The 13,626-nt window shown below is 43.2% G+C and overlaps 1 protein-coding gene across 1 annotated transcript in view; it reads right to left on the minus strand.

Moving 5' to 3' along the window:
• ACO2 (aconitase 2) overlaps positions 1-13,626 on the minus strand; it is a 42,271-nt gene that overhangs the window by 25,745 nt on the left and 2,900 nt on the right. The window contains exons 2-8 of the mRNA XM_053253534.1: positions 10,034-10,176; positions 8,386-8,644; positions 4,546-4,638; positions 3,598-3,756; positions 3,047-3,197; positions 1,839-1,943; positions 7-98 (exon numbers count right to left, since the gene is read on the minus strand). Coding sequence (XP_053109509.1) covers positions 7-98; positions 1,839-1,943; positions 3,047-3,197; positions 3,598-3,756; positions 4,546-4,638; positions 8,386-8,644; positions 10,034-10,176 — 1,002 coding nt within the window. The remainder of the gene's footprint in view (positions 1-6; positions 99-1,838; positions 1,944-3,046; positions 3,198-3,597; positions 3,757-4,545; positions 4,639-8,385; positions 8,645-10,033; positions 10,177-13,626) is intronic.

The raw sequence follows: 13,626 nt of genomic DNA on the forward strand, positions 1-13,626 counted from the left end.
TCTTACCTCACTGAGGTTTATTTCAACCACCTGGTCATAGTGGCAGCCAGAATCAGGCTTCAAGTGCTCTTGGAATTCATCTGCCAAATTTGCAATCTCTGAAATCAGAAACAGAGAGCTGAAACACAGATCAGTGGCTTATCCCCATTTGATAACAGTAACCTGAAGGGAACAAGCTGCATCTCTCTGTACCCAAGTTAATAAGCCTCGGCTGTCTCATACCCCAAATATGTTGGAGACAGAAATCTGAATCAGTCTGAAAAGTACATACACAAGTAACTGAGTTTGTTTATTTTAATAAGTATTTTACCCTGCCTTTCAATCCACTGGTCTCACAAGGTGGCTTACAATAATGAAGCATTCACAGAGATCAGCCCCATTTGTTTTTACTATCTTTTCTCAGATGAAGTGGCATTCTAATTCTAGTACAAGATGATGCATTTTGATCAGCAATGAAACCATTAAACCTACCTAGCTACATTTACTTAATAGTGCATTATAAAAACACAGCATAAAGTTTGATTCTGCAAGAACCCTGACCAATCCATGGTGATCAGTACCAAAGGCTAGAGCATGAACTCCAGGTTAGGGCACCTAGCCTGAACCCAGGCTAGGGCACAAATTCCAACTCTGCATCAGGTCAATGCCACAAGCCTGGCTGTTCATGAAAGACTTTGCACCTCACCAGTCTCAAGGATCAGTTATGCAACTTAAGGAACCATCCCTATGAGAACACATTTAGGTTCACCCTTTCTCGAGTTGAAGTTCTCTTCAGGAATTTCTTCAAGATCTTGGCTTTGCAATAAGAACAAGCTTAATTGATTTAATGGATTAAAAGAAAAGGCAACTAACAGATGGAAGTTTTACAAAAAGATCAAGTGAGAGCCCTAGTGCCTTCCAATCTCTCACTTTCTCTTTCATGTAAAAGTCACCCACTCTATTAGCTCATTGTATCACTACTAACAAGCCTTTGAGCAGCTTGCAAAAATCACATCTTCAAATGCTCTATGTAAGCAACAGTATGTTGACACAAGACTCTGGAATACTACCAAAGATCTCCCCAATTCCTGCCACAAAGAACTGGAACAGGAAAGTGCCTTAAACATCTTGTTTATATATAATTCTCTTAAACGTACCCATCGCTAATCCCACGTGTGGCAGCTCTCGTGAGAGTTTGCGAGCAGCTGCCAGATAGGATAGCGATGGGGAGAAAATAGTGATGCTGGCCGGAGGAAGTGGCGGCGAAGCAGAAGGTGGTGGCGGGCCGGACCAGTCTGGCTGCCAGGAGCAGGAGGTGGCAGCGGGCCAGCCTGGCCGCAGGGAGGCAGCGACAGCAGGCTGTTCCAGCTGCAGGGAGGAGGCAGTAGCGGGCTGGGCTGGCCACAGGGAGGAGGAGAAGGCCAGAAACCGTGGAAAGCCAGAAAGCGTGGGGGGGGTCTGAGAAGCAGGGGGAGAAGAAGTGGGCCAGCAGGCTGGAAAGCCCAGTTGGCCAGGCAGGGAGAGGGAGAAGAAGCGGGCCAGTTGGCCCACTAGCCAGAAAGTGCGGGAAGGGGGAGAAGCGGGGGGGGGGGGATAAATGGGCTGGCCAGCTGGCTAGAAAGCTGTGTGGGCCGGGGCAGAAAAAGGCAGTGGCAGTGGGTGGGCTGGCGGTGCAGATGCCCTGCGCCCGGTCCAGCTAGTATATAGTTAAAAATCCTGTACAGGGAAGAGAAATCCCTGCTCCGCAGAGAGAGTAGCTCCACCTCCTCTTTTACTGCTGTCTCATACAAAGCAGGACAGTGAAGACTAGTAAATGCTGCCCTATTGCGACACCCTCAATAACCTGACAAAAATCTTACCAGCCCGCCCAGTCTTGGCCAAATAAGACTTCATTCGATGATTGTAAGGAAAAACTGATGTGGTGGCACCAATCTCTGCCCCCATATTACAGATAGTCGCCATTCCTGGAATTGGAAGAGAAGATCCATACCGCAAATGAGACAAACACACAAGGCATTAAAGTCAGTGTTTAATGATATTTCATGCCATTTCAAGTCTAGATCATTCAAGATCTATACATTATGGCAAGTAAGAGATATGAAAAAGCCTGTATTGAATGTTTTAGGAAAGAGCCCCTCACCGTCCCCTCCAACCAGCCATCTGGCTACAGCATTTTATGGCAGTTGTAGTTTCCAAATGCTTTTCAAGGACAACCCCCAGAGCTCATTGCAATAGTACAGACAAGAGGCTGGTTCACACAAAATCAGGAAGGAAGGCTACCCCGATTTGCATGATCATCAGATCTCACGCATTTCCCTCCAAACCAGATTGCTCCTGGCAAAGCTACCCAAGCTTCTGTACCCAGGTTTTTATTAAGGGTGGAGAAGAGAGCCTTCCTACTCTGTTTTATCATGAGAACCTACCCACTGCTCCTACCTGGGCTACTGGCACATGTCCTGCCCACACCTATGTGGCAACCATATACACCTAGGTCCAGAGCAGCTATTGGCAAATGATGCACTAGCCTCCAAAGAACATTCTATACTCCTGAAACCAATAGAGTTTCAGCAGGGCTGTGTCCACCTGCTGTTCTTTCATGGCCAATGGGAGGGCGGTTGCTGGTGTCATGAAGCTTTTCCATTCTGCTGGCAGCACAAAGCCTGCTGGGAAGGCACAGAGGCCCTCAGAAGACCTCCCATGGAGGGGCGGGGCTTGGAACTAGTGACTGCAGCGCTTGAGCCATCAGCAGCTGTGATCGTCTGCTTGCTGGGTTTGCAGAGCCCAGCTGAGATGATACTTGTGTGTTGAATACAGGGTAACATCTCACCTGGGCTCCTACCCACCTCAAAATGGTCATGTGAACAAGCCTAAGATGCAACTAAGGCATGGGCGACAAGGTCTGATCTCTCAATGACAGCCTACAGGTAGCCCATGTGATACCTGATCATTCAAGAGCAGCTCTGAGTTCAGGAGCATGGCCAAACTGCACACCTGCTCCTCGAAAGGGTTACATTCCCTCTGAACAGGCTAAATCCCTATTCCTAGACATAAGGCAAGATGCCCTTACCGGTGCAAGAGATGGAATCTATACCAGGCCCATGATACTCTATGATGGCTCCTGTGCCACCTTTCACAGTAAGGATGCCGGCCACTTTCAGGATCACGTCTTTAGGAGAGCTCCATCCTGAGAGCTCGCCAGTCAGTTTTACACCAATTACCTGAAGAACCACCAATGAAAGTAGGAGTTAAGGTAGCAGAACTAGTCACCTTCAAATAAATATGTGGATTCAGTTTCTCAGAGCAGTCAGTGTGCTTTACAAGTTTAGGAAAGGGATCCTTAGAAAAAAAGAAATCCACATTCCAAGAAACAGTCTGCTATTAAACTAGAGTATGCTTTCCTGACACAAGTTAGTAGTGCCAGTGTATCTCCTGAGCCATAATTATGAGTACTGTGAAACTGGGAATCCAGGGCTGTCACTGGAAGTGACTGAGACAAAATAAGGCCAACATAATCAAACACAATTACATGAAATCCCCCCTAAGGAAGCAAAACCTTTTGTGCATATATTGCAGCAATCTGCATGGACAGAGTGTATACATTAGCCATCACTGTCTTACCTTTGGGCATTTGAGCTCCCAGGGGATTCCTGCCATGACATCAACAGCATCAGCCCCACCAACTCCAATACAGATGCCACCCAAGCCACCGCCGTTGGGGGTATGTGAATCTGTGCCAATAAGCATAACCCCAGGATAGGAATAGTTCTCCAGGATGATCTGAGAAAGTGGGCAATATTTAATTAGACAAGGTGCTGAACAGTGTTTTACAACACTGTACCAGAAAAGTTTGGAAACATTTCTGGTACTGAAGCAGGTTTAGTCAGACAGCTTGAGCTGGCTCTTCGTGAAGTGCCAGAGTTATTTTAAATCAGTGAAGGAAGGAGAGATTAAGCTATTAGTGAACTATTCAAGGAGTTTGTCACCTGGACCCCATCAAAATTCAACCTCCCATTACCCAATTTCCCCCTGAACCTGTGCTCACTGGAAACCTTAAAGACCTTGATAATATTAACTGAAATAACCTCAAGGTTATAACAGTCCATTCAAATCCTTTCTAGCAGGACAGAGTGTTGCACAAAGCAGCAAATCAGAACAAAGCAAATACACAGGCTATATTCCAACAATTGTTTTAGCAGTAGGAAAACATGCTAGTGACCCTATATGAGTACAAGTGCACTTCTGACCCACCAACTCACTATAAGCGTCAAAGACAGCAGAAGAAAAATCACTGAACTCCAATGAGACTCATCACTCCATACAAACTCTCAATAATTTGCTAGGCAGCTAATCTTATATTTTGATCATCACGATCTTCAACAGATAGCTAGAGAATTTGTCCGGAACACCACATGCTGGTCACCCAGGAAGGAAAAACAGGTGAGGCTGCCGCACGAGAAAGATGGACACACTTCACCATGAGAAGAAGAAACCAAACATGCACTGCAAAGGCATCTTCAGTCACATGTACTGAAGTGCTTGCCTTGTCGTTAGGGAGAGAAAGCTTACCTGGTGAATGATTCCTGACCCAGGTTTCCAGAAACCTACTCCATACTTGGCACCTGCTGTGGCTAGGAAAGTGTATACTTCTTGGTTAATGTCCTGTTTATACATAAAATATACCAAAACAATATTAGTAAACAATCCTATGGGACTTCTACTCTTACAGAGCTAGAGGACAGTCACCCCTCATATTCCTCAACCCACTTTCTTTGAGAATGAGTGCTAGAGTCATATGCTAAGCACCCAGAGGTTTTTCTTTAGGCGAGAAGGATCATTTGATCCAATCTCCACGTATAATCCCAAAAAAGCAACTCTGTGCCACGTTCAGTAGGCAAGTGAATTGTATTCTCTTTTAGATAATCAAACCAGCCCCGGGAACTTGCACTACACAAGCAATCCAAGTGGTGGTTTGAAGGTGTCAATGACATGCAACCCCAAAGTCACACTCCAGGATCTCTTGTGGTGCCAAAGAACGTGAAAATTGTACTCTCAGATCATGCGGTGCAACTACTTGAGATTCCAAAAATGGTTGGGGCAGACCCCAGAAGCTAGTTAATTGCAGAAATTTAAGCAGGAAGATGAAAGCCACACTAAGAATGTTTCCTATTTCTGATCCCATCTAGGTCATCAAATAAAATTAGCAGATATCTGAAGAGCTGTTTTCTCTATAGAATTTACTGAAACTTCCAGCAAGATCCTGGCAGCTTTTTACAATTTATTCGCATCAAACCAAAACACATCACTATGCCCATGTAGCTATTTTCCCCTAGGATGGAGAATAGTCATGTGCCAAGATCAGAGCCAATGCCTATCATTATTCATGAAGTACCAAATGGCAACATTAAGAGTGGAGCCCAGACAAAGCATCCATCACGGCTAGCTCTAGCCTTGGAGCAGATAGTAGAAGAGAGGAGTGCTTGGGACCTCCAGAGAAGATAATCAAGAGCACATAAAACACTCAGAATGAGGACAGGTCAAGTCCACAAGAGGAAAGAAAGGGAGGAAGTTAGTGGAATGAACAGTTTTAGCAAGCACACTCCAAACTGAAGATTCTTTCAGTCTTTGGAGGGTACAAAGTGAAGATTCTAGTGAGCAGGAAACTGCTCACACACAGAAGAATTCACTTTACTAATACCCAAGAGTGAAAAACTTGCAATTACATGGAAACGCATTGACAGAGGCCTGCATGTTTGGTGCTAACAATATTCAGTGCCCAGAAAAGCAGAGTTGTGAGATTGATACAAGATGTATGCCAATTAAAAGGATGCACTTACAGTTGGCTATTCTGCCCTTTCCATTGCTTAACTAAGGCCCCATTCCTCAACCCTTGGATAGTGTGCTTGGCATGCCCTCCAGCTTCCAAAGTTCACTAGACATTGCCCATCTACTTCTGTAGATATCTTCATAAGTCATAAGGGTTAGAGAGCTGCTTTAGAACAAAATGAAACCAACAGTGCTGGGAATGAAAAATTCATTCTCAAAACAGCTTGGTGTGCCTTTAGGCCAGCCACCACCTTAATCTTCTTGAATACTGTATATACTTAAAATGGGATGCAGAGTTTAAATTATCACTCAACCTTACCCATGTAGAAGGTTTAACAGATTTTCAAGAGATAATTATAGAGAGCTAGCACAGAGGATGACTAATTATCTCTTGAAATGCTATAGTTAAGTGTTCACAGAAGTCCATAAAGCACATCCTAGTCAATTAACTGCAAGCTGACAGGACAGTTGTCCCAATCAAGCCTTCCATTACATGATTTAATATAATGGGGGTAGGCCATAGCTCAGTATCTCAAAGTAAATGCTCAGTAGAGCATCTACTTTGCCTGCAGAAGGTCCCGTGTTCAGTCTCTGGTAACTCCAGGTAAGCCTAGGAAAAACTCCTGCCTGAAACCTTGGGAGCCACTGCCAATCAGTATGCAGGCTATACTGAGCTAGATGGACCAATAGTCTGGCTCAGTATAAAGCAGCTGCCTGTGGTCCCATGAACAAAATACAATACAGGCTGAGAATAAGTGAAGGACATCCTTTTGCTCCCATAACCTTTTCCTTGATCCCTTGACTTCAGATATCACTGTATCCATTCCATCAGCAACATGACTCGTGAAATGGCTTGTTTCAAGAGAGGTGACCTAGAAGTCATGGATGCTCTTACTATTGCCACAAAGGGACATATCATCATTTTTGCAAACATCAAAGTCAAAGGAAGTTGGAAGAACAGTTGTGGGCATAGTACAAGATAAAGAAGACAGGAAGTAATCAAAGCAGTAACACTCTATAACAAAGCTCAGATATTTCCAGGAACAACTGGAACTAGGATTTATCATCATTCAGCTATATCATTCAACTATACAAACAGACTGTCATGATGTATTCTGAATGCAGTTTTTTGTAGGTATTGCAGCAGTAAAGGAAGGCACAAAGACATGTGCTTGGGACATGAAAGACAGATGTGAGCATAACAAGGGCAATTTGAAGCACCACAACGCAGCAGAGAACCAGGGTCAAGTGTGGGAATGAATGACTTGGCTCCTCGAGGGAAAAAGGCTGGTAGGAAGATAGAGGAATGCTTGGTGCAGCAAACACTATGCAGTAAGGACAGATTTTGGAAGAGACATTCCCTGCTTAGCCCAAGTCCTGGAAGTGAAACAATTTCATGTCTGTCCATATCCTTTAGACTGCAAGTCTTCAGAACCAGGGAGAAAGAATGTGTGCTCTGTGTGTGGTTGTGCACACACATTGCCATTATTTTGTGAAAGGGTGGGCTACATATCTAGATAGTAGGCCCCTTGTCTCCCAAACAACCCCAACGATGGGCAGCCTTACATACTGCTGTCAAGTCCAGAAGCCAGAAACCAGAGGGTCTCGGACAGCATGTCATGCAAACTTGCCAGCTGGCAGTTCCAAACGTGTCCTAATGACCTTCTCCACCTAACTTAAAACCTTGGTTCCAAGTCAGCAGAGAAAGTCAGTAAAATCTCAGGCAGATGGGTCAGGAACCTCTGGATGGTGGGTTTGCATGACATGCCCATAGGGAGCACACACTGGCTGAGAACCACCAGTTTGCAGCTTCTTGATTGGACAATTGTGTGAAGCCATCCTAAAAGAGCAGCTGGATCTGCCTTCACTGCCTTGTTATCCTAAGCATTACATTCCCTATGAAGTTTTATCGTGATGATCTTCAGGTCTGGATCCCAAAATAATCTCAGTGCACAATATTTTATTATTATTTATTCAATTTCTATACCACCCTTCCAAAAATGGCACAGGGTGGAACACAGAGAAAAAACAAATAAATAAGATGGCTCCCTGTCCCCAAAGGGCTCACAATCTTAAAAGAAACATAAGATAGACACCAGCAACAGTCACTGGAGGTACTGTGCTGGGGGTGGATAGGGCCAGTTACTCTCCCCCTGCTAAATAAAGAGAATCACCATGTTAAAAGGTGCCGCTTTGCCTAGTTAGCAAGGGTCTAACTTGCAGGACATTCACAGATTGCTGGAATTTAGGAAGCTTTTTCTTTAGCTTTTTCCTACAGGTTTAATTATTTATTTGAGAGTCAGGAGGGGCCATATGTTATGGAGGCAGAGGAAGGGGGCCAGGAGTGCTAGGAAGGCCAATCAAGTGGCAGGATGGTTAAAGGAAGCCATTTTGGAGCCTAGAACCTGACTGGCAATTTCTGCTACTCACTGCTGCTCGAGCCACTCCAGCACAGTGACCCAACAACCCTAAGAGAGTGAACAATGGGCAAAAAGCAACGGGGAGAGGGAGCTGAGTTCCATCTATTTGAGCAAGAAAGTTATTTGGCTTCTAGTACAAGACGCAATGGTTTTAAATAATGACCTTTGCTCTTCGGAGATCTTTATCACCACCTAACTGAGCTTCAATAAGGTGATCACAGTGGATGGTTGAGGGCACTGCCACTTTGGGCAACCCACTGCTGATGAACTGTAGCATGGCCATCTGGGCAGTGGCATCCTGCATGGCTACACGGTCCGGCCGCAGACGCAGATAGGTCTTGCCCCGTTCAATATCCTGCTTGACAGGGTCATCTAAGTGGCCATATACAATCTTCTCTGACAGGGTGAGGGGACGGTCCAGTCTGTTGGGAAGGAAGAAAGGGAACTTTATGTCTTCAGCTTATGCAATTTACCATGTAGCATGTTTCAAAACATAACAGAGTTCCAATTAGGCCCATCAAGACCCTTTCTGTAGCCTGTTGTTCTACCCAGTCATCAGCCACACAGTGGGGCTCACCACCAGGATCTGCACACAGGTAGGTGGCTGGATGAAAGCACCTCAGAAACCAATAGCTAATCCTGATGCCGCACAAACACATTCCAAGATTATGACAACACCCCAAGTGCAAACAGTGATAGGATTAATTGGTTTCAGAGCATGGCTAAATGAGAATTCCGATTAGCTCTAACTGTAGCTAACATTAGTGTAGATATAATAGGTAACATAGGTTAGCACCAGCAGGGGAGGTTTATGCTTCAGGAGCTAGAAAGCAAGAGTGAGAGCGCACACACAATGCTGGTTCAATACCAGAAAGACCATGTGTACATTGGCCTCTCAAAGGATTTGACTAACTATACCATTCATCTTATTTAATCCTTATTTGAGAGATTTCCCCTTTTTAAAAATTCAACTGTTGGACTTTTCCACTCACACCAGGTACCTTCTACTTTGGGTTAAATCTCAGATAGTTCAGAATAGTCCTTGGCTGTTTTCAGAAGAAGATCTATGAGATCATGGACTCTACAACTTATTGTTGGGAATGTTTAGAGGTTACAGACTTAAAGACAGGCAAGCAAGGTTACCTTCCATTCCAATATTCCTTGATTAAGGAGGGGAGAAATTGGAATTATATGAAGAAGAGGACTCTATAGTGTGGATTACCTAAGAAGTGCATCTCAAATCTTGGGGGAGGGGGGGAGAAAGGGGGGAGGGGGAGAGAGTGAGTGTGTTCACGGACAAATTTTCCTTCTTCTCTTTGTGCTTCCTAATAGTTCCTTTCCAGGGATTACCCTGGAGGAATCAATTAATACAAGTATTTTCATGTTCAGATTGGCTAACACAAGAGCCAACTTTAGGAGAAACAAAAATAGCTCTCAGAACTGTCAAGCTATATCCGGTCTCCTCAGAGCTACCGTAACAACAAGCCACCTTTTCATTGACCTGCTAGAGCACCAGCACATAAAACAAAAAATCAAATCATAAAACGAGTGCCAAAAATTCTTAGAAGTACCAATCAAGCCCAAGTCAAAAGCTTCATCTCAGCTTTCTTCTACCACATCCATTCCATGTGGTGAATGGATGATATTTCAGTGAAAATATTTTCAGTAATACTCTGTATTCCTCCATCATTACGAGATCTAGTGTACAAGTTTAGTTTACTGTCTTCCTAACTAGTTCTGCATAACAGCCCTTTGAAAACCGTATCTTCCTATGTGGCAAGAGCTACAGATTCTTCAAGCATTATTCTTACCTTTTCCGGACAATGTTAATGTTTTTCTCAAGCTTCTCATAGTTTACGTATTCTTGGGGCTCAAACTGGCTCATGGCCACTTTGGCCCGCTGGCACAGGACAGGAGTGGCATGGTACCTCCGAACACCTTTACTCAAGGCTTGCTGGAAGAAAATGAACAAGAGAAAGCTTAGCTGTGACCATCACTGTTTTCAAGGAGAGCACGATCCTACAAAACACAAGACTGGAAGTACCTGTAGCCACAGATGTCACACCAGATAAACTACATTAACCTTTACCAGACACTGGCAATGGAAGAACCATTGCGTCCAATGATCTTCTGGAGATTAAGCATTATTTACATTTGTGAGTAGGCTGAAAATATCACTATTACATATCTACTTTCAAAGACACCTCTAGATCGCAGCACATCTGAACTCCTCGCTGAGCCCTACAACATCTCTTTTCCATTCAGTATTCACCAAATCAATCCTTGCCAAAGTCCACACTTCAAAAACTACAACAAAGGCCTGGCTTATGCAGGAAGGTGGTAGGAAAAATTACCTTACCACAGTCTGCAGGCAGGGGCAGAACAAAAAAGGGTTCCTGCAAATAAAATAAATCTAGCACATCAGGGAGAAAGGTTCTAACCCAGGCTACTCCTCTCATGCTAGGTTTTTCCTCCCCCTTGCAGGATTTTCTTAATGTAGGATAAAATTATTATTTTTTAATTTATTGTTAGATTTTTATACCACCTTTCATTAAAACAATCTCGGCGGTTTACAAAACATTTAGCACAATATAGAGCTATGAGTTACACAATAAAAATATTAAATTGGAATATAAAAATACAAATCTAAGTTTAAAAAACATACACAATTAGACCATGAAGTACAGAGCAGCAGCAACGAGAACAATCATAAAAAAAACCTGGGTAAAAAGCCAAGTTCACTTGTTTTCTAAAAACTGTGATGGAGACTGAGGAGCAGATGACACTGGGAAAGCATTCCAAAGTCTGGGGACAATAAACGAGAAGGCCCTGCCCCACATGCATGACAAGTCGCACCTCCCTCATTGTTGGCATATCGAGCAGAACCCCCTCCAATGGCCCTATCAAGCAAACAGAAACCCTTAGGAGCAATATCTTGCATAGATCCTGAAAGATTATACTCTATTGTACAATTCCACCCCCTTTCTGCTGCATGTGCTGACCACACAAAAGTCATCAGGGGCCAAGAAATGTTGGCTCTGTTCACCAGCCAGACAATTTTTTTTTTACTTGTTAAGCTATGTTGGTACATTACTTGTCAGGATTTTTTTCGCTCGTCAGGCATCATATTTCACTCATCACAGACAAGTAGGCTAGTGGGTTTCCTGAGCCTTAAAATCACACATTTCTCATCAGAATAGATGCATTAGGCTAGGCTCACTAGGTGGACTTTAACAATTCAGAAACCCTCAGCCTATCCTATACTACCATGTTGTTACAACGATGAAGTACTACTCTGAAGTCCTTGGAAGGATACAATAAATATTTCAAATACTGTTATGAGCCCCTTGGGGACAAGACTATATACAGGTGAAACTCAGAAAATTAGAATATTGTGCAAAAGTCCATTAATTTCAGTAATGGAAATTAAAAGGTGAAACTGATATATGAGACAGACGCATTACATGCAAAGCGAGATAAGTCAAGCCTTAATTTGTTATAATTGTGATGATCATGGCGTACAGCTCATGAAAACCCCAAATCCACAATCTCAGAAAATTAGAATATTACATGGAACCAAGAAGACAAGGATTGAAGAATAGAACAATATCGGACCTCTGAAAAGTATAAGCATGCATATGTATTCAGTACTTGGTTTGGGACCCTTTTGCAGCAATTACTGCCTCAATGCGGCGTGGCATGGATGCTATCAGCCTGTGGCACTGATGAGGTATTATGGAAGACCACGATGCTTCATTAGCGGCCTTCAGCAATTCTGCATTGTTTGGTCTCATGTCTCTCATCCTTCTCTTGGCAATGCCCCATAGATTCTCTATGGGGTCAGGTCAGGCGAGTTTGCTGGTCAATCAAGCACAGTACACTGTATACTTTTCAGAGGTCCAATATTGTTCTATTCTTCAATCCTTGTCTTATTGGTTCCATGTAATATTCTAATTTTCTGAGATTGTGCATTTGGGGTTTTCATGAGCTGTACGCCATGATCATTACAATTATAACAAATTAAGGCTTGACTTATCTCGCTTTGCATGTAATGCGTCTGTCTCATATATTAGTTTCACCTTTTAATTTGCATTACTTAAATTAATGGACTTTTGCACGATATTCTAATTTTCCGAGTTTCACCTGTAAAATTACTGCAAATCATACTGAGTTTATGGGATAGAGTGGGATATATATCAAATACACACTGGTTAGATGGTTTCAGGAAAAGGTTACGCATCTTCTCTGGTCACAGTAGAAGATTAGACATTTTTTCATTTGTGCTGGCACCACACATCAGTAAGAAATTACTACTGCTGACAAAGTTTCCTACTTAAAGTCCAGGACTGGGTTTAATATACAGCTGGAACATACAATTAAGCAATCTTGTGTCCTCATGTGACAGCAAAGTCCTTTTTAAACAGCTTTCAGTTTCAATCTGATCAAGGTCAAAACTTCATTGCTTATTTCCCTCTGCCTTGAAAATCTCAGGGCACTGCACACCAACACTGAGAAAAGGAGACATCTTAGACTAATAATGAATCAGACTTTCTAAAACTTGAAATCTACCAGCCTATGTGGAATTTAGAAAAGCTCAATATGTCTTGTATTTCTATGCAAATATAAAGGGATACAGGCACTAAAATATGATATGTTGTACTCCTGAGATGTTTCAGTGGGATGACTTGTAGCTTCAATACAGATGGTTAATTCTTTTGCATACCCAGTTCAACAAGCAAAGCAATGCTACCCATGAAATATCCTATGTGCTTTTACAGAAATAATTGTATCCAATTGGCTGGTCTATGCAGTAGTGTACAAGAGTTCATACTCAAAGGAGGAAGGAATCTGAGAATAAGCAGAAGCAGCATTTTTGCTGTAATGAAGAATCTGCAGCAGATCAAGGAAAATAGCTGCCAATAAAAATTGTTCTTGTAATACTCTTTTACACTGAAATAAGGGATTGATCAAAGGAACACGTTACACACATGTTTCTCAAGGATATTCACGAATTCCTTAGAGCCTATAAGAGTTTAGTTGATCAAGCCCTAGTAACTTCTGGCAACTTGAGACCACCTCTTTAATCACAGTCTATCACACTCCCCACAGTCAGTAGGGATGTACACAAATCGATTTGGCAATTCGTTTCACTACTTGGTGAAGCTCCGCAGCTGTGCACAGACTTCTGAGCAGTGCAGTGCCACGGCTGGAAAAGTAGCGGGGCGGCAGAGAAGCAGGTAATGACCAGCTTTACTTACGCTTAAAGGTACCGCTCCCCACCCCTCCAAAATGATTCGACGGGCCACACCAAATCGATTCAGCATATCCCTACTGAATGTGCCAAACTGATTTGTGCACAACTGTAGCGAGTATGATAGACTGTGGTGAAAGAAATGGCCTCAAG

Source organism: Hemicordylus capensis, chromosome 5 (genome assembly GCF_027244095.1).
Source record: "Hemicordylus capensis ecotype Gifberg chromosome 5, rHemCap1.1.pri, whole genome shotgun sequence".
Lineage (NCBI taxonomy): Eukaryota > Metazoa > Chordata > Lepidosauria > Squamata > Cordylidae > Hemicordylus > Hemicordylus capensis.